General features: G+C 41.0%; 1 protein-coding gene across 4 annotated transcripts in view; it reads left to right on the top strand.

Moving 5' to 3' along the window:
• The window catches only part of ELF2 (E74 like ETS transcription factor 2), a 37,944-nt gene extending 12,568 nt beyond the window's left edge, over nt 1–25,376 (top strand). For 2 of the 4 annotated variants that reach the window (XM_062574782.1, XM_062574781.1), the window contains 6 exons: nt 13,228–13,341; nt 14,157–14,330; nt 17,722–17,808; nt 22,315–22,507; nt 22,893–23,246; nt 23,672–25,376. In XM_062574782.1, the coding sequence (XP_062430766.1) occupies nt 13,228–13,341; nt 14,157–14,330; nt 17,722–17,808; nt 22,315–22,507; nt 22,893–23,246; nt 23,672–24,299 (1,550 nt within the window). In that variant the 3' untranslated portion in view covers nt 24,300–25,376. Of the gene's footprint in view, nt 1–6,560; nt 6,664–12,198; nt 12,442–13,227; nt 13,342–14,156; nt 14,331–17,721; nt 17,809–22,314; nt 22,508–22,892; nt 23,247–23,671 lie in introns of those variants that run through there. The other 2 variants (XM_062574783.1, XM_062574784.1) reach the window with 2 other exon arrangements.
• Nucleotides 25,377–26,466: the final 1,090 nt, after the last annotated feature.

Consider the following 26,466-nt stretch of genomic DNA (forward strand, 5'->3'; position numbering starts at 1 on the left):
ATTCAAAACCAGTGTTACATGTTGTTGCACGCTAGACAGTTAAATGTTGTTACGAGTACGATAAATTTAGTCACTCTGAGATGTACACCAAAAATTGTGTTGACAGTATATACCCTGCTTTAGTTGCTTCAGTGAATCTTACTTCTCATATCAGTAGTATTTTACCTTTTTTTTTATTAATTATCAAAACAAAAAGCACAGGTTTGGGATTTTTTTTCCCACATCATTAAGATCAAAGAAGAGAAAACCAAACTACTGCTTTAGAGAAGTTGAATGATATCTCAACTTGTGAACTGTCACCACGTTTTTTTTTAATTTTATGTTCCATCAGAAATCCTCCCTGTGGTGCAAGCTGAAAGTCTGTTTTAATTCTAAAAATGTTATTGCCACAGGGAGGTAGAAGACCTGCATGAAAAAATGGGGATCTGAAAATGAGCCCCTCCAGGATTACGATCTGATGGAAAAATATTGAGCTACAAAGACATCAATGCTGGTATGTTTGTCTACAATCTCTTAAAATTTTTTCCGCCAGTTGAAACTATCATGTAAACTGATAGTCATCATTAAGGAGGGAAAATGTGAATAAACAATGAATTGAGAATTAACTCCTTCCCTAATTTAAACCAATGCATAAAAAATGTATATTTAAGGCAAATCTTCTTTTACAGATAAAATTTTACTACTTACACTACTATCACTGTCAGAACCAATCCGGTACATCTGCTTAAATTATTTAGTTATTACTTGTTCTTGTTTCACTTTTATATACCTTCTTTCATTATAATTAAAATTGCTTCCTTTTGACTTTCTTTATCTGAATTTGGGCCAGTAAACTCTTTTGTTTATCTAAGATAAGTTTGCATCAGTTGTTAAGTATTATACCTTATATTTGATTATGGCATGTGTGCATAGGGAATAAACAAAGCGGTGTTATCCTTCATTCTGTTCAAACGTTATTTAATTAAACTGCCTCTTACAAAAAAATGAGTGAACATCTGGTGTACGTTTTGGAAGAGCTGATGTATTGCATTGATTGAACTTCATTTCCTGACACTGACAGCTTGATAGCAATTTTAAAAGCAAAAAGGTTGCTCTGGAACACTGTGTTGACTAGAAACAAGAGTTTGGGTGTTCCATAAACTTGCTTAAACTTTCGGCTTGAGTTGAGTTCACTTTCATCAAAGAACTGATACGAAACCAGTTTGGTAGATGAAAGAAGAAAAGATAGAATTATGGCAGAAGTGTGGAGTGCTTGCCTTAGTATGAGAATTAGATGGCCCTAACACATTCATGGGTTAAGAATTTGTCCTCTGAATGTGAATTAACTTTAACATCATGCTGTAACTGCACTGATGTGATTTCTCACTCTGCTAGAGATCCATTGCATTTTTACAAGTTAAATATTGGTGATAATGAAACAAAATGATCCCCCACCAATTGCATATGTGACTGCTATACAACTCAGAGCAGTTGTGCTGAGGGTATGTACATCTGTTCTCAGTAACATTTTTAATTCATAAAGAATTCAACTGCAACTTAAATTTTGTGTCATCTTTGTTGGCTTGTAACTGCAGGTGTTTCCTTTTCTGAGAAGCTAAAGAGTCTGTACAGGTGGTCTATTAATGATGTTTTTAACCTAACAGAAGCAGCCTGGTTGTGGTGTCCAGTTCTTTCTAGATTCAGATTTCTGTTTTGCTGCTTTCAGTGCGACGTTTGTGCTGAAAGAATATCACAAGACTAAATACTTAGTAATAAAAGCTACTTTAACGTATTTTTTCAGATGTAACTTATTTTCTGTGGTTGTTATGAAGCTAATTGAATGTCTTGCCAGTATGGAGCGTTTTGGGTTAGACCTTAATTGGACAGACTTGCAGTCTTTCAGCTCCCAACCCCAGTTCCAACTGGCAGTGGGAAATGGTAATGTGTTACTATGATGAGTTAGCAACAGCTTTTTACTAACGTAAGTTGAAGTATTTATTTAGTTTGTAACCTGAAATTAGAATGCAGTGTAGTCTACCATCAAAGTCATGTTGGTGTGGCTACACAGGAAGTAATAGTCCTTAGTGATCAAAAACTTGTGACAAATTTGTAAGTAATAATTGATTTTTAAAGGTGATCTGCATGTTAAGACTGTAGCTGTGGTTGACGTTCTTAGGATCACAGTAAAGCTTTGTGTATTTATAAGGACTAAATTTCCCGCTCAAACTCTTTGTGCTTATAGACTAGACATCTTATCACAAAAGGGGTCTTGAAGAGTTATAAATGTTAGCTCTTGGACAGCAAAAATACTCAACTATGGTTTAGTTACAGGTCAGTCTGTTACCAGTCTCAAATACTGCAGGTTTTGTAAGATTAGATAATGTGCTCTGGAAATACCTGATTTATAATAGTATACTAGACTATCTTGAAGTTGAAGAACTTCATTATGAGGCAGGGAAGTACATATATTTTTTGAGACAGCTAAGTTTTTCTTATTCTGCATGCATAAGTAATAATGTTGAAATTTAGACATTTGCTATTTGTTCTGAGTGGCTCCTTTCCTCGGAACGTGTTTGCTTTTCATACTTTTTCATGTATATTGTAGTTAAGATAATCTTATGGTCATGGCCACTGTTTCCCCGGCTTTTTCAGTTTTTTTTCCCTGGTTTTACTAGGGACACTGTGCTTGGTTTATTGTTACTTTTCCAATTTTCTACTGTAGAATCTGCAATTGATGCTAATGATTATGCTGATGTACTGATAAGACTGCTGCATCGTCTTGGGGAATTTTGGAATATAGCAGTTAAAACGCTTCTTTGTATCTTTACTCTTGTAATGCAGTAGTAGTTATCAACTGTGATAGCAACTGTTTCCATAATTGCTGGATGCGAGTTTCTTCAGGGTCTTGGGGAAAACTGAGTATTCTGTAACTATTTAAAGTTTGTAAACAATTTGTGTGCTCAGGACAGGACGTCCCTGGAATTCTGAAGATACTTGAAACTTCTGGTGTTCCAGCAGAGTCCCTCTGTCATCTCATCTTTTGCAGTTTTTCATGCTTGTAAACTTTCTTGTGATTGCAGATACTACCCTCTGACGGAGTTATCTGCCTTTGACTACTTACTTAAATCAAGTCAAACCAATTGCCTCTGTAACAATAACTGCTTTTTGATACTTGCCTTTTCTGAGGGTAGCTTTGTCATTTGAAAATACAACTGGAATCCTCTATGGCTAAAAAATAATGAAATGCAAATTTTCTGGTTCAGAGTTTTCTGTCAGTGATGGACAGCAAAGCAAAAAAGTGCCATTGGAAAGTTTTACTTTTAGATTCTGGAGTTGCAAGGCATAGCTTTCTGAGGAAAACTAAAATCTATTACCAGAGAGTAGGTTTTTCAAGGCATTTGAAAGGGGAGAGGAAACTTTCCTTAGGGAACTATGAGAGGGAACTGACTGTTCCTCTGTTGCCACTGAATACCACATCAGTTTTGAATGCAGTGAAGAAAATACCCGAACTCTTTACTTTAACGTGAAATTATACTGACTTTTCCAAACTTCATCAGTCTTCTGCATGCTTCTAATAATCTTTCTTCAATATTTCTTGATATGTGTTGCCCTTTAAACTGGAATAAATATTTTTTTATTTAAAAGTGCCCCAACAAAAATTCTTTGACTTTTTTTTTGTGATTTGCCTAAGATACTTGATGATTCTACAACCATTTACTTCTCAGATCTGCTGAAATCTTCCCCCTTTCCATATTCTGAGTTCCTACTTCCGCTATCTTGCATGCAGTTAATCACATCCTGCTTCCTCTCTTGGGTGGTCTTTCACTTTTTGGAATAATCTGTATGAATTTTAACTGGTGTATATTTCAAAGAAAAAGTAAAACTTATCTCCTTTAAACAAAGTTTTCCATGTTCCTTATCAAGAGGGGGGACCTTATCCCATATGAGTTGATAGATATTTTGCCTCTGTGCCAATCCATATAGGGGGTCATAACTTACTCAAGTGTTTGTGTTGTCTATCTTAGTTACCAAAGACTCTGAAGTGCACAGGGTCTGTGCCAGCTAAAATTGCACTTACTTGATACTGTTTTGAAATTACATACAGCCTGGCACTTAACTACATTCATGTCTGTCAAAAGCATGGTTTTGAATGGTGGTTTTCCTGCATAAAAGATTTTTTTTCAGTTAGTAGGTTCAGCATACTATGAGTATATAGGTCTACCTGAAAAGTCCAGCTGTCTTTGTGTAGTCTAACACTAAAAAAGACAGTAGGCTAATAAATATATTCCTGCTTGACAATGAAAAACTTGCTGTTCAGGGATCATTCTGTTTCTATATATTTTTCTACTTTTTTAAATCACACAAACATAAGCAAGTTTGCAATTTGGTCTTATTACATTATTAGTAAATCTTTCTTGGCTCTTTGCGTCTTCCCCCACTCTTTTTCAAAGTCAATATTGTAGCCCTTTTTACTAGCTTTCTGCCTCAAAAAGGAGGCTTTAAAAGGGAGATTAAAAAAGTTAAGGGCACTTTTACTTTCTGCCCTATTGACTAGTTTTTTTTTTCCTGAAATAGTAAGATTTTATTGGCATTACAAATCAATTAGTGTTCACTGTAAAATAGTGGAAATCATACAACTTAAACACCTGGAACTGCAGAACTACTGTGGAAGACGACATTCCTCCTTAAAGACAGTGTAATCTGCTTTAATACTATACTTTGACAATACTTGTATAATTTTTGGCTATGGGTCAAAATATCATTCCACAGATTTATTGCGGTTGTTCAGATTGCAATCTTTAAAGTGCGTGAACTTTTTTCAACTGACTGGAATCCCTTGGGAGTGCAGTGATGATGCTCTGTCTGATCAGACAGCGAAGAATTATATTAGCACATGCAGCTGCTCTAGTCCGTTTCATGCAAATTGGCAAACATCAGAGTTGCGCAAGGAATAGTAAATTAATTCCAGTTAGGAAAGTAGTTATTAAACCTGCAGCTTGACGTTTTGTCCTTTTCTAAAAATTGTTTTAGAGACACGCTGTTGGTCAAAAATTGCGCACGCACAAACCACAGGAAAAGAGTTATTCAGAAAGTCCGCATATTTTAGGCAGAACTTCAGTCTGCTTGCAGGAGATGAAGGGAATGACTTGGCTATGAGTCAAAGGCTTGATTTTTGGCATTTGTGGAAGTTGCAGTCAGTAAACCTCCTCACTAAATTACATGCCTAAGAATAAGGCAATCAACTATGAATGCATCTTTTGCAGAGTACAGGAATGTGAACTTGTATTGACATGGGGCCGGATCTTCAAAGGTGTTTAGTGTTTCCGTGTGCCCTTTGATCTGGACCTACACTGCCAAACCATTTTAAGTGCGTTTAACTGCTGTGGGCCAAACCGCTTGAAGAGAAGTGCAGGGAAAATGTTCGTGCACAAGACTAATTCTGATTGTTAACAGGGATGTGATGCAATGCATGCATTACCTATTTTAGTACAGGCTGTGCAAGCTGGATCTGCAGCGTTGTGAAGTTTCCTTTTTTTTTTTTTTTTTTCTTTAACTAGAGGACGGTGGTGTTTTATTGCGGATTTAAGAATTTGCCCACTGGCAAAGGCAAAATGCCTTTGCTTGTCCTTGGGCTTCTCTGCGGGCGGCGGAGTCCCCTAGTGGAAGCGCGCTGGCGGGAGTGCCGCCAGCAGCCCTCTCGCACCTCTCCGCGTAGCGTAGGCTGACAGGAGCGCGCCGCTGCGGGCAGGGCTGTGGCTGCATGCGAGCCTTCTGCCGGCGCGCTGGCCTGCGGAGTGCCTTTTTTGTCCATGCTCCTGGCCGCGAGGAGCTCCGCTCGCAAAACTTTAGCACAGACCTAGCCTTAGATACCGCAGCCTGACGGCGAAGATGAGTGCTCTCCCTTGCAGGTCTAGTGAGGAATAAATGAGTGAAGCCTGGAAGGTGCCTGAGTTTTATCTCTAAGTTGCTGCTGAAAAGCTCGGGAGGTGCAGAGGGAATGTGGTCTGTGAAGAGTGCTTGCTGCACGGAGTTTACTGGCTAGCGGTGATGAATTCAGAGTAGCGTTTTGCGAGTTGTGTGCGGGGGGAAATGCTGCTAATTCTCACTTCTCTCGATCCCGGGACAGCTGAAACGGAGCGCGGAGGGGAGACTCCCGCTCTTAGGCTGATGCGCCCTTGGAGCCCGGTTCTCGGGGGCGCGCTGCCCGGGGCTCGGGTCCCGCGCCTTTGGGCAGCCCGGCGGCCGCAGCAAGCGCGGCGGGCGGCGCGGCTCCGCGCCCGGCTCCCCGCGGGCGCCCGGTGCTCCTGCTGCCGGCGGCGGCGGCCGGCCGGCCGGGCCGCCTCCTTGCAGAAAGCCGAGCGCCCCCCGCGCTGGCGGCGGCCCGCGGGCGGCCCCGCGCGGCGGCGCGGCGGCGGCGCGGCACTTCCTGTCTGGGGCCGGCGGCGGAAGGATCGCGCGCGCCGCGCCGCCCCGCAGGAAGCGCTCCCGCCGCCGCGCCGCGCCGTGGCGGTGCCGCCGCCGCCGCCCCCGGCTGCCGCCCGCCCGAGCGCGCCCCGCCCCCCTCCCGCCCCGGCAGCGCGGCGCGCTCCCGCCGCTCAATGTGAAGCCGCTCCGGCCGCGGAAACATGGCGACCTCCCTGCATGAGGGGCCCACGAACCAGCTCGACCTGCTCATCCGCGCCGGTAAGCCGCGCCGCGCCGCCGCGCCGCCGCCCGCGCCCCGGCCGTCCATGCCGCGCCGCGCGGCGGCGGGCCGGGAGGTAGCGGAGGGCGATCAGGAAGTGACCGCCGCCGGCAGCCGCGGCGCGGCCGGCAGCCGGGGCCGGGCACCTGCCCGGGCGGCGGCGGCGGCGGCGGCGGCGGCGCGGGAAGTTGCGGCGGGCGCGCGGCGGAGTTTGCGGGGCGCGGGCGGGGAACCAGGAAGTGCGCGCGCGGCGGCGGCGGCCCGTCCTCCCGCCCCGTCCGTCCCGTCCCTCCTCCCGCCGCCACGCTGCCTGCGCGGCCGCCGCGCCGTGGCGCTGTCCTCCCCCCCCCTCCCCCGTGCCCCCGGTGCCCTTTTAAACTGCCCGGTGGCGGCGGGGGGCGGGGCGGCGGCGCGGCCGCGGCACACGTGTGCGGCGGGGGGGGGGCGGCGCGGCGCCCGCTCCCCTCCCCTCCCCCACCGCGCGCCGTAGCGGAAGCGCCGCGCTCCCCCGGGGCCGCGGGCGCGGGGGAGTGACGGGCGCCGCGCGCCAATCAGCGGGCGCCGCCGGCGGGCGCCGGAGCGCGGCGGGGCGCGGGGCGGGGCGGCGCCGGGCGCCGGCCAATGGGCGCGCGGCGGGCGGGCGGCGGGGCGCGGGCGCGGCGCTGGCGGCGGCGCGTAAACACGGAAGCAGCGGCGGCGCCCCACGTGGGCGGGCCGGGGCGCCCGGGCAGAGCGCCTCTGCGCTGCCCTGGTGGAGTTCGCAGGTTCTCACCGGGGAGGCGGCGCCGCTCGCCGGGCTTCCCCCGAGCGCGGCGCCTCCTGGGGTCCTCGTTACCGGCGCTGTACCGCTCTCGAGCGCCAGGCGAGGCAACGTCAAATGCGGAGTCCTGCACCAAGAGCCTTTATCAGCTGATACCTCTCTGTATCAGTCTATAACGCGGCTCTCCGCTGTTCTTTTTAAGTAGTCCTTGGAGTCACGTGGAAGTACAGTGTAGCGCATTAAAGGCAGCGAGTTGTACACCCAGTGTCTGCAGACTTGCGTACTTCAGTTTTAGTTTTGTATTATATTTAAAGGCAACATGATATTAGGTTCATATGAATGTGTGATTAATTAAAGTGCTCTAACACTGTCAGTGTATTAGGACATCGCTATTTAAAAAAGGGGGCATATTGCCTAAAGTTTGTGATGGCTTATTTAATATGGAAAAAATCTTTTTTTTTTTGTGGGGGGGGGAGGAGAGCAATGTAGAAACATTATGCTCCTGAACTGAAAAAGTATAACACATCATAAGCATTCAATATTCCTCCATGAGTAATAACAAAGATAGTTTAACTTTGTCAGTAGAACTGATTCCCTACCCAACAAAATATTCAACTGAAAGCTCTAGTTTCTGTATGTCTCACTACTGCAGGAGGTTCAGTTAGTCAGTTTTTACTTTTGATTGTCAGCGGATAGAGGACTTTTAAGTAGTTGGTTATTGTCTCAACAGTTTCTTAAGTCGCTCTAACTAGATTGCTTGTGGTCACCTGAGCCAACCCTTAGACAAATAAAAACTGACCTTTGAATTGCTTTTTCTGAGATCCTTAGCCTACCTAACTCAATGCTGTTTTCTTTTCTTTTGATATTTGCATTGCAGTGTGGGATACGGATACCTGCACATATTTAGTATTCCCATCATCACTCTATCAGGACACCATACCTGTTCACTTATATATGTATGTATATATGTATGTAGATGATAACTGTGCGGGTTTAAGAGAGGAATCCTTTATCTTAAGGGTTTGCACTAAATATGCTGTGATTCTTTCTATATCTTGTGGCTTCAAAGTTGAGAAAACTTCAGATTGTTTGATAGCTGTGGGAGGAAAGCTGAAGCAAAGTTGTTTCCACTTAAGGTTATCCTAATTCTTGGTTGTAAGAGCAACTCTTACGTGCCTTTAAAAAGACAGGCTTAAAAAAAATAGTCTCTCCATTTCAGCCTGGTAAGGTACAACACACTTGGAGGCAGGTACTTTAAGATGACTGCTGTTGTCTTTATTATCAGTTGCTGGTATGCAGTGGATTACCTGTCATCCTTACATTCCCTTCAGCTGAAAATCTTTGAAACTAGCAAAACCCAGTGAGGGAGTTCAAAATATCCACAAAATGGAGGAATTACCTTTCAGTTGCTGCCATACGTCTGCCATAAAACAATCAGTTGACTAAACATGTCCCCCTTTCCAGTGACTTAGTGCGTATAGAAAGAATCTGGGTATTACATGTAGTGGCAGTTAAAATATGACTTACATGGTGGCAATTAAAATATGACTTAAACACTAGTACTCTCTTATGCTACTGTTTATTGAGGTCTTTAAAATACTGAGATAAAACAAGCATGTGGACACCAATAAACTTTAATGAAGTGTGTTAGAGCATGTATAGTTACTCTTGACTGAGTTCCATGCTTGGAATTGTGAATTCTTCATTGCAGAATTGCTCTAGTTGCCTGATGGTATTAAAGGATAAGCTATTGCAAATCAGGTGCTACAGTTAAGTGTTGACCTTGTAAATGCAGACAGTGATAGCTCTTCAGATGAAGGTAGGGGGCTGTACTGCAGTTTCAGAAAATAACGCTGAACATTTCAGTCCTTTTTTCCTCTCTCCCATGGCTTGCTTTAGCTCATTTTGCTACTCTTCTTTCATGTTAAAACTAGGAGCATTGTTACAAAATTGATACATTGCCAGTATTCTGTTCTGTAATGCTGAAGTACAGTCCTGTCAGACTTAATTACCAAGTTTGGTATTTTGTAACAGCTGTTGAGAGCCTTGAATAATCCTCTGTACACAGTATTTGTTTAGAAAGATGGAAGTGAGGCTAGAAGACATTAGGTCAACGCTGAAGAGAGACATCAAGTAGCCTAGTTAACTTTCTGTTTTTTAGAAGTTAAAATTATCTTATTTTCCAGTGGAAATATGCTTTTTTTTTTTAATAAGAGGATCCTTAATTTTCTGCAGAAAACAGATCAGAAAGTTTAAGAGTTTTTATAAACTGCTTTAAGAAATGCCAGAGAATCAGATTGCTTTGTAAAAGGAGCAAGATGCAATTCTGGAGTTAAAAGACTCCAAAGTGGTCATGTTAGCTCTGAAGTATTCTAGATCTGTAAGCTTCAGTTCTTACCATAATTGGTTACCAAAGCCTGGAAAACTTAACCATCATTTAGTAAACTACTTTGCTTGTTTTGGGCAAGTGGTAGTTCTTCCTAAAATGGATCTGTAAGGTAAGAGAGTTAAATCTGAAGTTGCTTACTCAAGCAATACAGTTGTTCCAGTTTTGGGAGTCTTTTATGTGTGCACAGTGGTATCATGGTTCATAGTATAAATGTAATAGGAAATCGCTGAATTAGATGTTTTGGGAGTAATGGATGATAAATGTTATTCCTTGGTTAAAATTTTTTTTGCCCACTGTGAAACTGCTGGAGTATCGCAACCTCGGATATGTAGAGAGGGAATTAAGATTGCTAGGATGATATGTGCTTGCACAGTGAAAGGCACTGCATAACAAGTACCATTCAGTGATTTTCTGCAGTGATGTCTTTTGACTGACATTCGCTTTTTTTTTTAATTGAGGAACCCTGCTCACTTGATTTGCCTTCTTCCTCTGTCATTATCTTGAGAAGCACTACAAATTGTTGTGATCCAAGTACAGTTTAATTGATGTTACTTCTTTATCTAATTGATGATACTTCTTTATCTAGCCATCTTCAAGAACAGCCTACTGGTTTTTGCTTGTCCATCTCCTCCTCTCAGAGAAAACTTCTGGCTTGTTCCCCTTTTCATTTTCAGGATCTTTTTCTAGCTCTGTTTTTCCACCAGTATATACGCCTTGTGAATGAACACTTTGACTTGCTGTGCTCTGTTACTTAGACATTTTCTGGAGTGGTAAAATGGTATTTTATGTGAGACTTTCTTATTGAGAGATACATTTATGCTTTTCTAAATGCTTTGGGGCAATAATGTTGCCGCAGCACAACTGAAAACTATTGTAATGCTGACTGGGTAGACTAACGCTTCTAAGACCCTGGAGTAGCTATGGAGAGGACATGACTAGTTGGGAAAACTTCAAACTTGATGGTAGCACTCATTTTAGGAAGTGTTTAGTAGATGTCTTTTTGGCATCTAGGTTAGTTAACTATCGTGATGGACAGCATGTGTTTTGTTCCAGCGAAAGCAAAAGCGTTGCTTTTTCTTTTTCTGCCGTGTTTTTTAAATGACAATTTTAGTGAAGTCCAGAGTATAAAATGTTGAAAAAGCATCTATGGAGTTCATATCTACACATCAGAAGGTATTTGAAGAATAGATAATTATGTTTTTATTAGAGGTGGCATGATCACCTCGGTCAGAGATGAGGTGGCTCCTTTGCACGCTTGCTCCCTTGGAATGGAGTCGCAGGTTTCCTCTCTGATGCTGGGGGTTGCGTCTCCTTTCGGACTGCTCTGGCTCCTCACCGGGCAGTGGCATAATATTGGAAAGATACCAAGTTGACCTTAAACCATTATTTTGCCTTTCCATTTATATGCAGAACATGATATTTTCGAAGAAACTAACTTGTTATGCCCAAAGTGGTAACCAGCAGAAATAAAATTAAAAATTGTACAGCTCTTCATTAAGGAGAGTGAGGGCGAAAGGCTTTGCTGACCCACTTTAAATCTTTTTTGTACTGCAGTTCAATAATGCTCTTAATGCTGATTTTGAATTTCGGATTCCAGTGCTGGTGTAAAGTGATGTATTTGTAATGGCTAACTGAATATCGTTTCCGTATTCTGATGATCAGTGGAAAGTTTTAGGTGGTGGATGAGGGGAAACTTTGTCAGCAACTTTTGTGCAACTGAAGCTGCTCTTTAGAAAGGAAAACGTTTCGGTGGAGGGTGTGCTGCAAGGCCGCCGGCTTCAGTGGAGGTGTTTGGTGCCAGGCTCGGCCTGGCCCCGGACGGGGACAGGGCAGCGCCCCGGAGATGCAGGGGCTCTTGGGGCTGAAGGCTCTTCTACTGGTGCTCATCTGGGAAGGGACCTGGAATAGAGACCCTCTCTTTTAGGGTGATTTCCGTGCTTAGGCAAGCTTTTGTTCTTCCCCGCTGTCGCAGGGAAGCGGTGGTGGAACGGCAGCGCCATCGGGCATCTCCTGCTCCGCAAGGCAAAGTCCTGACACGGTGTCTGGGGACAGGGCTGGGCAGATGCCTCAGCAGCCCGCTGGTGGGCAGCTGGGCTCTTTCAGCCAGCTTCATTCGCTCCGGATTTTGCATTTGTGTCATCTTGGTTTTGTTCGCTTTTGGCTTCAGGATGATGTGTTTAGTTTGCTGACTGGTAGGCTTGTAGTAAGTTTTTAATTCCTCCAGCAGTATTAACTGGAATGTACTAGACAGACTTTCCCCCCTCTGTACCTGCATATCTCTTGTGTTTTCTTACGGCAAAACTAATGCTAGTAGTAGTTTTTCTGCTTTTCACTAAAGAAATGTCAAATTGTTTCTCAGATGTTTTCAGTAACAGGATAGATGCCTTGAAGTTCCCGCAGAGATTTATACTGAATCCTCTTTAGTTCAGTGACGCTGGAGATAGGTGACCCTGCTTAAGCTAAAGATAGATTTACTCAGATGTTGGCTGCCTTGCTGGAACAGTTCGGCTTTGAGCAGATTGCCATAAATGGAAAGAGCAACTGGAGAGAGACGAGTACCTTGGGGAGAGTGTGGATGATGGGCAACAGGTGTTCCTGCAGTCGCCAGTTTTAAAAACCTTTTCACGGGTGAGGACTGTAGAGTTGGCCTTGAGTAGGATTGTAATTTTAATTGGAAATTTAGAATTTTTTTTTTGTCATGCTCCTGCTGTGTGCAAGTTGCTGTGATCTGCCCTCTCTCAAAATTTAAATGTGTTCTTAAGGTTATTTTTGATTACTTTTGGTTAATAATTTAATTTTCTTAAACTTTTAGAACTTAAAAAAACCCAGAAAATTTTACTTTCTTTCCTCAGCTGTTGCTTAAAAAATGTCTGCATAGTGTGGTATATGCTTTGTGTTTTGTTTTTAACAAACAAGCCTGCTAAACCCAACTTGCAGATAAATTTAATGTCAAAAAATGAAACTGGATATATATGTTTTGCAAACTAATCTTGTATTTATATTTTTCTATCCAAATAGACTGAAAATCTGAAGAGAAGTGACCTTTAGGTTTTAATGGGGTGTTACTTGGAGATGGGACTACCTCTCTCTGCCGCTGTGCTTAATTTTTAGCCATCTTCATTGTAATCTGGCTTGTTCTTGTTAAATTGAAGGCAGAAGACGCGTCCCCAAACTATGCACTTCCATGAGCTCTTGATGACCTAATAGAAGTGGGGAGTTTGTTTGCGAACCAGATATTTAGTCTGAGAAGTGATGGTGTTGGTTCTGCTTGTGTCATGTCTGTCTTAAATACTCCTGTTGACAGGAAGAAGAGTGTCTTGGTGTTTAAGATTGAATAATGCTTTTGTACAGCAATATTTGTGGACTTGGTTGTATAAATAACATGGTGTCACTATGCTTTTTATTATTTCACAGTGGAAGCGTCAGTCCATGGAAGTAATGTGCACTGCACAGATAAGACAATTGAAGCTGCGGAGGCCTTGCTTCATATGGAGTCTCCTACCTGCCTGAGAGATGCCAGGAGTCCTGGTACGTTGAGCACAGTTCCTGCTCCTTGAGCAGTTTATCCCTCCACCAGTTTGTACAGCAAGCAAATGGGAAACCTGCTTTTGTATAGAGCTGTATGTGATTTAAAACATTTGCTTGCGTATTCCAAAACTACTGATTTGTTTAGGTTTTGTGTAATTTCCTTATTCTGTAACAAGTGTACTTTGGATGATTTCATTTCTGTGGGAGAGGTTATTGGATGTGGGTACATGAACAATTACACATTTGAAGTGGACTTGTTATTTTACATTGATAAAACAAGCAGTTATTTCTAACCTTTTTTCTATTTTAGAGAGACTATCTAAATGCACTATGTTGCAAAGTATTAACAGTTCAAAAAATGAAAGTTAATATTGGTGATTCCTTTACCTTGCTGTTTCATTTGAAATTACTTAATTTATATTGGTTAAAATAATGGTCAAACTGTAACTTGAAAGCTACAAAATAGGAAATGGAGGTTGAAGTGGAATCCAGTCAGTCGTTTGCTCATTTAGAATCAGAAAATGAACTCTAAATTACTTAATTTAAAGTTGAATTTAGTTCTAAAGACTATTGCTCTGGGATACCTGGTTGTCTTATGCATAACAATACTCACAAATATGTGCATGTTTTGGGGTGTGAATTGATTTTCTAGGTGACAGATTGTTAGTACTGAATCTTGCTGTACTATTTAGTACGCTTTGTTTAAAATAATTTCATGTAAGTATGATAAAATAGGTAGAAACTTCATCATATGCTCTTCTCTCTTTTTTCTTTTCTTTTTTTTTTCTTTTTTTTCCCCTTCTTCCTCAACCTAGTGGAAGTTTTTGTCCCTCCTTGTGTGTCAACCCCAGAATTTATCCATGCTGCCATGAGACCCGATGTGATCACAGAAACTGTGGTGGAGGTATCAACAGAGGAATCTGAACCGATGGATGCGTCTCCTGTTCCAACATCCCCTGATATCCATGAACCAATGAAAAAGAAAAAAGGTATATGTGGCTCTTTGTAGCAGCAATGTCAAAATCTCTTTCTAATGTGCCCTGCTGCAGATAGTGTGGTTGATACTGGTGCAGTTAGATTTGATTATCTTATTTTTCTACTCCTATAATAATGCAAAGTAATTGAACTCTGAAATGTGAGTTCTTAAAGAACATGTGCAACAAAAAATAAGAGAAAATGATAAGTGGGAGGATGCAGTTCACCCGGCCATGAAGAAAAAAGATTTTGTTTTACTTTTTTTTCTTGTTTTTATTAACCAGGATTTAGGGAGTGGAGGGAAGGTAAAGAAGGATTCAAAGAGGACATATATGGGTAAATAAATGTTTGTTCCCTGAAATATGAATATATTTGGAGAGGAGGTGGTCTCAGAGATTTTTTTTGAGGAAAAGGCAAGATTTGATACTGCCTTTGGACATTTGAATCTTGCTAATAGGTATTGACAGTTACTCCTGAATCATCTTATGTCTTGCGTTCAATTTCAAATATAACAAATGCTAGAAGTCTAGGCCACTATGCGAAGAAAAAGAAACTGTGGAGAACATAAGAAGTTATGTAGGGGGTAAGGACTGTAATATGTGTATTATTAGGAGGTGCTTCACGGAATGGTGTTTGTGATGGACACTGGAATTAGAGCATGAAACACCAAGCTTCTTTTTTAGGCCAAAATTCTCAGCTTATGTCATTTCCTAAGATGCTGCAGCCAGTCTTGTGGTAGCTTCTCAATACTGATTTTATTAACTAACAGTTTTCTGTGGTGAGTATATTTAGTAGAATATTCTTACTACTGCAACCTTGAGAAGAAAAGCCATTTTGTGAAAACCAGTTCTACAATAAATTCTGCATATGTCACAATAATAATATTTCAGTTACTTTATTAGTATCCAATAGCAAATGAAAAATCAAATCTAGAATACTCTGCATATTACATCTTCATTGCCAAAATGTCAGATTTACCGAACTTAAGCTGTGTTCTTTAAGCTGCCTTTGCCAGCTCACAGGATTACAGGGCAAAGGGGTTTGGTGTGTGTATATGCATGCATGTGCTGATTACCTGGGTGGGTTGGGTGGCTGTTAATAGAAAGAGGCTTGAATAACCTTGAGGCAGTCAACAGTGTTTGTGTGTGCTTTGGGATTTTCTGCTTATAGAATGTCTCTTCCTTCTCACAGTCCTTTCAGCTTTGTAGCCCTGTTTCCCCTATGCACCTGATTATTGAGCTGTTGCCTCCTGTGAAGTAGCTAAGCAAACTCTGGTGTCCACAGTGGTGTTTTTAGGACAGGAGCTTGAAAGTACTACAGAAGAATCCTGCTTTTGCCTCAGGGGATGCTGGCATGTTCTTACAGTATTGTAAAAACTCATGAAGTCTCCTAGTGCACCAGCTGACAAACACTCTTGAGGGAGAACTTCAGCATCAGCTGGGTTTTTCTTGGAGAGGGGGAATTTGTTACTAATGGAATAGTGTTTATCATAGAGTTTTTTTTTTTCTTTGGTTATGACTAAACAGTCAGTGATACTCCCTCAGTGTGTGACTCATGTAGTTACTCTGCTTTCAGTGAAACTTTTGGACAGTAAGTGTTCACTGTGAGCTATAACTCAGTTTTCTTACTGCAATTGATAATTAATCTGTACCTTTCTAAAAGTTAACTTACAAACCCATAGATCAGTTTATAGAATAAATAACTCTCTTACCAGGAAGCTATTCTATCTTATTTGTCTGATTGGCATGTTTTGAAGGACAAACTGCTCAGAACAGTGTTTGAGTTCTAAGTGTGTAGCAGCCAAATGAAATCTCTGTTAAAGGCTGGCAGTGGATGAAGTTTCTCTCTGGCCTAGCAGTTTTTTTACAGGCACCAATATAATCCACATAATTCTAGGAATATTGTTTTATTAGAGCTTCCAAACATGCAAAGATGGAGTATTTATTTGTAATATAGGAAAAAAAATCAATCTAGTGATAAAAGAATATAAATTTAATCTGTTAGGATGATATTTAAAACAGACACACATAAAGATGGCTATGCAGACTTGTATACCCAGACAACTGCATCTCTACTTCAAATTGCATTACTCAAGAACATCATGATAGAAAAAATATTAGTGGCTGTGGCCATACAATGGATTAAACTATTTTTTTTCCCTCTGTTTGAATGGTCATTATTGGGCAGGTTATGTTACAGGGCTATATTCAGGAAGTTCTGAAATTTCATATTTTGTATGTATTTTTTTTCTATTACAGAGGTTCCAAATGCCTGCTTTTTAAGTGTAAAAGGTCATGCAGCATAGTTATGGAGCCATAACTTCACTCTTCATAATTAATGACTGTTAAAATTCAGTATTTAATGAAGGGGGGTGTTCATCTGGCAGAATTAGTGCTCTTACGCCTGACAGAGGAGACTTAAATCGTTGTTGCTTTCCTTTGCCTGCAAGCAGGAGCACGGACTGTTTACAGTCCGCTGCGGTGGAGTGTGATCCTCTTCCCCCGCTCGGGCCTGCTTAGCTTGAGGTCACCCGAGTGTGAAAGGATCAAGAAGCCACAGGTCGTGCCGGGAGAGGGTTCCCGTGGCGCGGGAGCTCAGGCAGCTCGAAGCCCGCCTCTGGGGAGTCTCCCTCCTAAGCCGCCTTGCACAGGAGGGCGGCAGACACGGGGGAGCTGCCCCCCAGCGGGAGGCCTGCGGCGGGCGGGCGGGCGGCGCGCGGCAGCCCCGGCAGCGCGCCGGGGTCCGGGCAAGCCTGCGCCCAGCGTGAACGGGTGCGGTGCTTGTGGTTAGTTTTAAGTGAGGCTTAGGTTTACATCGCATAAAGGAGTGCTTGATGCAGCGGTAACGCAGAACGGTTTCCACTTTGAAACCGTATTTGTGCTTGTTACTTGCTTCGTAATGAAAGGGCGGCGATCCTGTCAGTAGGGTACATTAACAAGGGGGCACATGATTAGTTTTTTATTTTTTTTAAGACTTTATTTTATATACCTGCAGAAAAGTACAGTTTTGGTTGTAAATTTTCTTAAGAAGACTGATGCTTAGATTCATACACACATTCTAGAATATCAAAAACAAAACAGAAGGAGTAATACATTTTGTAGTAAAACAGACACTGGAGTGAAAGCGCGCAAATAGGTAGAGGTCGTATTTCATGTGTTTGGCGATTGCCTCGCCTGACAGCAACTCATCTGAAACTGAACTAAATCTGCTTGTGAAATAAGCAAGTGATGAATTACATTGGATATATAGCAGGAGTAGTAATCTAGAAATTTAAATTTATCCACCTCCTTAGCAAGGAAATGGCAAAAAAAAAAAAAAAAAAAAGCCTATATGATCTGCTTCTTTCAGGGAAGTCTTTTATTCAGTGTATGTTTAATACTTTTTCCATTTTCTTTCTATGTGCAGCTGTCCGTAAACCAAAGACGCAGCCATCAGCTATTTCCGATGGGTCTCCAGATCTAGGTATAAAGAAGAAACCTAGAGAAGGCAAAGGTATATTTTTCTCTTTATTAAGTCTTTAATATTAATGCAGTATATTTATTTTGTATATATTACGACAAAAATACAGATTTTGGAAAGTTTGGTGATTGAGTTCCCGCTGACTTTGTCACAGTTTTAATTTTATTCCAAGTCTTGAAACTTGGTTGTACAGGCCATAGCACAAGGTTGTGTGCTACCACTTCATTAATGCCCAATAATGCACTCAGCAGTTAGAAAGCTTTCTGCATTTTCTCTTTCGTTTGATTTGTGTTTATTGGCTCATGCTGTATCTTGTGGTGTATGCTGGCTTGTTGCTAGATATGTAATTTGTTAAGCTGCCACAGGCTGAAAGGCCTGTTGTCAGGCTGAAGCAGTCTATAAGCATTTTTAATGGTGGTAGCTGAAAACATGTTTCCTTAATTGATTCACAAACTTCAGTGGGAATATGCTGCTTGACTAATAAATTCAGTTTGGTGTAAGAGGACAAAACAAATGATGATATGCTTCTTGGCTGGATTGAGTGAGAAGCTTTGTGCAGGAGGGCTATACTTTCCTAATGTTTCTTCTAATGAGTAGTGAGTCCTTTTTTGGTCTACAAGCCTCTGCCCTTCACACAGCAGACAGCCCAGTGCTTGTGAACCTTTGCTCACAGGTTGCCTTTGGAGTGGAGTACAGCGTATCAGCTTTCCCCTGGTCTTCAGTGAAGGTTTGGTGATGTTGCTGTATCTAGGATGGATGAAGTTTTAGTGACTTTTGGGAGCAGCATAATGTCTGAAGGAGTGTGCAGTTGTCAGTCTGAGCACTACTATTTTGGGGTTCATTTGAAAGCAAGACCTCTGCTGTTTACATAATTTCTGATCCGGATATAGCTCCTGAGTTGTCATATTTGTGTGTAGGCCAAGGAAGAACGAGACTGATGTTGTGCAGATGTTGGCTGGTGAAAACAAACACAGAAAGTAACTATAAACTTCTCTGCAGTGGCCACTGTTGCTGCTTCAGTTTTGGGTGTAGCAGTGGACCTTGATGATGATCACAGATCTCTGCATCTAGTGTGTTTAAAAATACATCTTGTTTGATTTTCTTTTGTTTTTTTTCAGTATTTTTAAAGGCTTCTTAGCTGTCTTTCTAACCGACCTTGTGATTACACCTTTCTGTTATCTGAAGAGTGCTTGTGAAGTGTCCTAGTTTGTAGTTTGCTGCACCATAACTTTTAAAAAGGAAGCCTGTGTTTCTCTCTCTCCCAGGTTTTGTCTGTATTAGCAATTTCTCTCTGTAGCTGTTTATGAGGTAGAGGATGTTACTGACTTTTTTTAAACTGCTGCTGGACATTTTAATGATCTGTTTAAGTCTCTTGTTCTTGCAAGGTACCTCCTTACATACTTCATACTACAACTTGCATAATGTAGATTTTTTTTCTTAATGTGCGCTTAGTGTCCTACAAAATGTTTTATAACTGGATTTCTTTTTTGTTATTTATTTTAAAAATTGCTTGCAAATACAAGCTAGTTGACATGCAGCATCATTTTGGAAAAAGCAAACTATATCTAGAGGGATATCATTAGTGTTAAGTCATGGGGGAGAGAGATGACATCTGATTGTGCACAACTGGGAAGGGGACTGCTCTTTGTCCTTGTGGATACTTATTCCCAGGTGCATCCCTGATACTGTCTGGTGCAAAGTGGAGCAGCTGTACTTCTGTTTTAGTTGGCCCTTTGACTTTCTTATACAGGAGGAACTGAAGATGTATTATTAAATGGGATAGAGTTACTATCATTGCTTCCAGCACTGAGGAATGGCAGTTTAGACTTGGCTTCTCTTTCTGTATTTTTTTTTCCTGCATTGCTTAAATACTTTTTTTAAAGTGGAAGCAGATAGCATGAAGCTGCTGGGGATTTTCCCTTCTGTTGGAGGGAACAAAGTTGGCTTTAAGCCTCTCTGCGTAGATGCTGGTACCAGTGTGACAGATTGTTGACACACACAGTACCTTGTATCATTCATGTACCTCCAGGCCATTAATCATTCTATTTTGAGACTGCTGTTAACATTCTTAAATAACTGGCAGTTGTAATGATCAGCTAACCCCTCAAAATTTATTTCTATATGCAAAATCTACTCTATATTGAAGCTAGGAGAGGTAATAATTGTGTCTAGCCTCCTCAGTGCCAGCTTACAGCATCAGTTAACTTGAGACCTTTTAGAGAGATGATGACAATTTTATATAATTAAAGACAATGTCCGTCTTCCTAGCAAGCTGCAGTACATTTTTTATGTCTACTAAACTGGACTTTCTAATGCTTAAGGATGGCATAAATGTAAGCCCGTTCATATAATATGCTTTATAACTATATCTTTCTCAAGTGTCTGTATGCTTGGATTCGTTGAATTAGGAGTCTGTGTTTTAGGATAAAGGATTTTAAAAATGATTCAAAATTGTGTTGAGCATTTCTAAAATCAGCTGTGTGTTAAATGCATAGTAGCTACAGCTGGCTCAGCAGCGTAACAGTGGAATCATTGGGGTCTTCTGGCATGGTGTACATGATTTTTGAGTAGTCTGGCTATTTCACACTCCTCCTGTGGAAGAAAGCTGCTATTTGTGTCAGTGCAAACTACAAGGGAAAAGGAAGAACTGTTGAGTCAATGGCTCTGTTCCTACAGAAAGATGAAGCACTTCAGGGAATAGTTTCTCTTGAAGTTCCTGTTCTCTTCCTGATGCTGAAGTTCACTTTTATTTCTGCAGACCTACAGCATTTGGCAGTAAACCCAGAAATTCTGTTTCTGAGGAGCTAGAGGAAAAAAGCACTGGATTAATTCCAAGGAATACTCTGAAAATTAGTATTTTTTTCTACGGTAGATGTCTTACTGATCTGAGAACTTACTGATCTTGTTGTTATGTGCAGTTATGAGGAGTTGTAACACTTAGCAGGCAACAAACAGTGAGTTGAGCCATTCTGACTTGAGAAATGAAATGAGAAAAATGATTTTAAAAAGTTGAAAGAGTACATTGTGTCAAAATTATCCTTTCGTTCCCTAAGATACAGAGATGAGATTATCTAGGATGATTCCAAGATTCCTGGGTTCTGTTCTTGACTGTTTCCTTATATAAGTCAAATTCAAATGTTTCTGAAATCCACTGGAAGCTGGATTTTTGGTAGCTCATGGGTTAGTACCTACTCTTTATTCGACCACTTGGTAAAATACGTTTGTTCTCTGTATATGAGATGGTCTTTTGGAAGATGGAAACTCCAACTTTTCTCTTTTGAAGCTTTTCAAGGAAAGCTGACTTTTGGAGTCTGACTTTTTGGAGTCTTTAACCTGTCTTAATGTATTTTTGATAGTCTTCATCATGTGTATCATCAAAACAAATGCTATGCTGGGCCACCAAATCTCAGGAATTAACGATCCTTTTGCACATTTTTTAAGTCTTAATTTAGCCCTCAGCCTCTGATGGGCTTTGGAAGCATGGTCAAGTGAAGAATTGGGAGAAATATTTTGAGGTTATTGTAACTTTTGTAGCTCAGTGTCAGTTCTTCCTTCCCAGATCTCTTTAGGAATCCTCTCCAGTGATAGAATTTGGAATGTGATGTGGGTTTTTTGGTTTTTTGTTTTTTTTTTTTTTTTAATCTCCCCTGCATTTGTACCCCTTCCTACATGCAAATACTATAGCTAGAGTCCAGATGAGCCCCTTGTTTTGTTTCATGCCATCCTGAGATTCATCATCATAAATCTCAGGACTCCCCTGGTGGAAATGGTATATCTCTGGAATATCTCAGAAGAACATTTAATTCTTTTCTAGGCAGTCTTCATTCTGTGCTCTACCTCCCTGATTACAGAGCAGTCCTTGGTATTTCTACTATGTGAACACTTGTAGGATGTAATTGGAATGACTTGGCACTAGGAGGGCATTGGTCACTCTGCAACATATATTTGGGAAGGGTCAGAACAGGGGATGTCACCAAAAAGTGTGAGAGTCTCTGATGCTGATGTTGCATCAGAATAAGCAGGAGATTATGGTACGGTGCAAAGAGCCTTATCACAGTTTAAGATGGTTTGTTATTCAAGGTACTGTGTATTATTAAAATACTTACAGCCCCCTGTCCTTCACCATCATAAAATGCAGTGGCATTTCAGTTCACTGTTGTGAGAACATGAGGGAAAACTGAGCTCCTCTCTTCCTGTCCCTCCTGAGGATCTGTAGGTTGTAGCAACTTGGTACCTGAGATGCTGTAGGTTGTAGTGACTTGGTACTCCTTTCTACGCTTTATTTCAAGAACTGAGAGTGGGCACTGGATTGAAGAGTGCTATACAGCAGAATGCTTGGATTATCTTTTTTTGGAATGTAAATATTTATGGAAGTTTTACTAAACTTATGAGAATGAATGAATGCCTGCCAGTTACTTTATATACCATCCTCTTTGTAACATTTCCTTGTAATATAGGTCATTCAGAGTTACCTATATATGGAGAGTTTGCTGTTAATAAAAGTGGATTTCTAATATCTAAACGCTTTCTCATTGTTAGGAAATACAACGTACTTATGGGAATTTCTTCTGGACCTTCTCCAGGACAAAAATACTTGTCCTCGATACATTAAATGGACTCAGCGAGAGAAGGGCATCTTTAAACTTGTGGACTCAAAAGCAGTCTCCAAACTATGGGGCAAACACAAAAACAAACCTGATATGAACTATGAGACTATGGGAAGAGCCTTGAGGTAAATTCCTTAATACTTGAGTTATTTATTGTAATTCTAATTCTTAATTTTGCCTATAGATCTAATAAAATTTCTGGGATTTTAAAAAATGTTTTGTATACTTTCTGACTTGGCTGTTTATGAGAAAGTCTTATAGTTCCTGTTGCTTTTTAGGTTACCAGTTAATTTGCTATTTAAAATTTCAAGTGCATATTTAAAAAAGTCGGATTTTTTTCAACTAGATCCTTGAAATATTTTGCCAATATGTTTTAACAGCTTCTTTCCATGACTTCTCGTATTGTAGGTATTACTGTGGTTACTTCAGATTTTCTTGTTAGCATAGAAAGAGTTATTCTTTAAAAACTGTCACTGTGTCAATTACTACTTATTTGTACTTTCCTTGCAGATACTACTATCAAAGAGGAATTCTTGCAAAAGTTGAGGGACAGAGGCTTGTGTATCAGTTTAAGGAGATGCCGAAAAACATAGTTGTCATAGATGATGACAAAAGTGAATCTTGCAATGAAGATTTGTCAGTTCCTACGGATGAGAAGTCATTGGAGAGAGTGTCATTATCTGCAGAAAATCTTTTAAAAGCTGCAACCTCTGCACGGGGAGGAAAAAATTCTTCTCAATTAAGCTGTACAAGAACAGAAAAAGCAGTCACCAGAGTTGTGAACATTGCCTCACCAGTGCACGATACATCGTCATCTCGTCCCTCAACTACCACTACCACTGTCCCAGCAACGACAGCTCCCAGGTTGGTATTGATGTAGCTTGGGCTTGTCATTTGTTGATTTTTTTTTTTTGGTTAGGAAGCTGTCTTTTAGTTTCCAGTTTTATACTTTAAATGTTGGAAGTCCTTATTGATTTGCAAGCAGCAGTGTAACATGGTAGAATACTGTGAAAGTGTAGTGTCTGAGACTAGAGTCAATTGTCTGTCAATGTGCTTGCCCTCAAGCATTTTCTAAAATTATGTAGAGGGGAAAAAAAGCGATATGAATGCTGCTAAACTGGTGAGCTCCAATTGCTAGATGCACAAAAGGGTGATGTTTTTTAAAGAGCCTATTAAAAATCTGTAAATTCCAGATTTGTCTGTCCTTATTTTCAGCCCTAATGATGCCCTGTGTTTTGTTTTAAATAACTTTTTTTTTAAAAAAATATATATATTTGTTTATTTTGCAGGACTGTACGTGTGGCAATGCAAGTGCCTGTTGTAATGACCTCTCTGGGACAGAAAATTTCAACCGTGGCAGTACAGTCAGTAAATGCAGGGTCACCGTTAATAACCAACACAAGTCCAACAACAGCAACGACTCCAAAGGTAGTAATCCAGACAATCCCTACTGTGATGCCATCCCCTGCTGAAAACGGAGACAAAATCACAATGCAGCCTGCCAAAATCATTACTATCCCTGCCACGCAACTTACACAGTGTCAGCTGCAAACAAAAACGGGCCTGACTGGGTCAGGGAGTATTAACATCGTTGGAACACCCGTGGCTGTTAGAGCACTAACCCCTGTGTCTATAGCTCATGGGACACCAGTAATGAGACTATCGGTGCCTGCTCAGCAGGCATCTGGCCAGACTCCTCCCAGGGTTATTAGTGCAGTTATAAAGAGTCCAGAAGTTAAATCAGACACAACAGCTTTAAAACAGGAGCGTGAAGTGAAAACACTGCAGCTTGTACAAGAAGAGAAGCCAGCAGATGGAAGCAAGACTGTGACCCATGTTGTAGTAGTTAGTACGCCCTCAGCCATTGCCCTTCCTGTAACGATGAAAACAGAAGGAATCATAACGTGTGAGAAATGAAGACTGGTTGCTTCCAGCATGGACTTCTGGACTGTTCTTATTTTGAGTATACTGACATAATTTGTGGGAGGGAAGTGGATGTGATCACCAAGTCAAAAAGGAGAGTTTTGAAATGTTAATAAACATGCATATGTTGAAGACTTACTGGAAAAAAAAATTATTTTCCCATGTTTCAGTGAGATTTGAACCACATCGATATGCTGACAGAAACTGCCTCTTCCAGTTGGGAAACAGCTGAACCTATGGAGAAGGAAAGTTAGAGGGATTGAAAAGGGACCAAACAGTTCACTACGTTATCAAGTTACACTAAGATCTGGAACACTAAGAGAGTTGTGCAAGATATTTTTGCCTTGGTTCAATTATCAGGGGAGAGGTCTTACTGTTATAAATGGCAAATTTTTGTGCATTTTATATGCATACCAGCAATTACTACTGTGTGCCCACAGTACTCAACTGGTGCTATGTGAAAAACTCTTGCTACTAGGTATTCTAGAATGTGAAATAAAGGAGAAAATTAAAGAGCTTCTAAAAGAAGACAGAGACCTAGAGGGATTTTTGTATCATACAGCTTAAGCAAATTTAAAATGAAAGCCTTAGACTGATTTTCAGTTACCTTTCTTGAAATAAGCTAATGGCTTGTTTGTGTAAAGCTTTTTTATTAAAACAAATTTTTTAAAAATCTTGTACTTAGCACAGTATTGTTATAGAATTACATGTAACATATTTTGTATGGTAGTTAAAGTCTGTCTAAATTTCTTAATTGTGGACAAAATAGCAGCAGGCTTTCGGCCTTTTGCTATAACATGCCTGTGTCTCTCACTTAGCCTTGACATCTGTGCATACATTTCAGTTTCAGCTCTACTCTTGTCACTTGAAAGGTCACACCCAGCATGAACTTTTGTCAGGTAGTTTTAAACCTGTAAATTTTTTTAGTTGAAGTTAAGAGGGAAGTACCAGTGTTCAGAATGAACTATAATAGTTTGTATATTCAACATTTGAAGTATATTCTATTTTGTTGTACTCTTGTTTCAAAGTGTATTCAAGTAGGTTTTACTGAAATATAGAAATGAAATTTAATTGTTTGGTCTGCTTTTTTTTTCCCCCCCTTCATTTCAATCTGTTAACCTACTTTTCTGCTTCTTTGAAATCTTCCAGGTATTCAGCCTAAGATAGCTGATACACTGTGGAAATTTGGAATTTCTTACTACTCTGAATGTTTGACTCCAACTCTTCCACACAGTATACTGAAATATTTACCACTGAAGTATCTGAGCAGCTTGCAGTAGTTGGTGAGGTAACTTCTGACAAGAGTCTACTTCTCTTAGTGTATTTTTTCAGGATGGTGAATGAATGTTTACAGTGCTCTTGTCCTGAGGCTGTTCACATGAGTACTAGTGGAGAGACTTGAGTAGGTTGAGAAGTTGCTGCCCCCCAGCTGAGATGTGATAACTTTGTGTGCACGCCCAATGTTTTAATGAAAAGAAAACCATGTTTGCTTAAATCATACTGAGAATCAATAAGAACTTGAGCTATGTGAACTAACTAGTTGTCCTCCAGTACACCTTAGCTTAAGGCTGCACCACAAAGACAATGTGGAAGTAAACAAACTTGGCTACTCTACTGTACTTTTCTCTCTGGCTATCTGATAGAGGTGGGTAGAAAGTACTGGTAGGTAAAAGATCTGAAAAAAGGAGAAATACTGAGTTACGCTGCTGGTCACTTATCTTTGACATTTCCAGCTGTTAAAATTTTGGATTCAGCACAGATGCATGATTTTAGGTAGATGTTAATTCCCGAATGGAGTAAGTGTCTAAATAGATTTTCTATTTATAGTTGCACTTAAGTTACTTCAGAGTGAAGTGAGGGTGAGAACACACAGTACACTAATTTCTCTGTAGATACAGTCCATGTGCAAGAGCTTGCCTTAAAATAGATGCAGGGTGGCTTACCCTGTTTTCATGGAGGTCTGCAGATGGTACTACAGCAGTCACTACAAAAGCAGGACATCGGTTTGCGAAGACCCAGATGCCCAGTGACACCCCCACTTCTTTGCAAGATGTTCTGGAGATTCTTTGAAGGAGAAACTCTCAGGTAACCTTGAAGTAATTCAAGTCTAAATGACTGTTAAAGTATTTCATACCTGGTGGAACAGTTTCGGCAGAAGTCT

The sequence above is a fragment of the Rhea pennata genome, chromosome 4 (assembly GCF_028389875.1).
Source record: "Rhea pennata isolate bPtePen1 chromosome 4, bPtePen1.pri, whole genome shotgun sequence".
NCBI classification, from domain to species: Eukaryota; Metazoa; Chordata; class Aves; order Rheiformes; family Rheidae; genus Rhea; species Rhea pennata.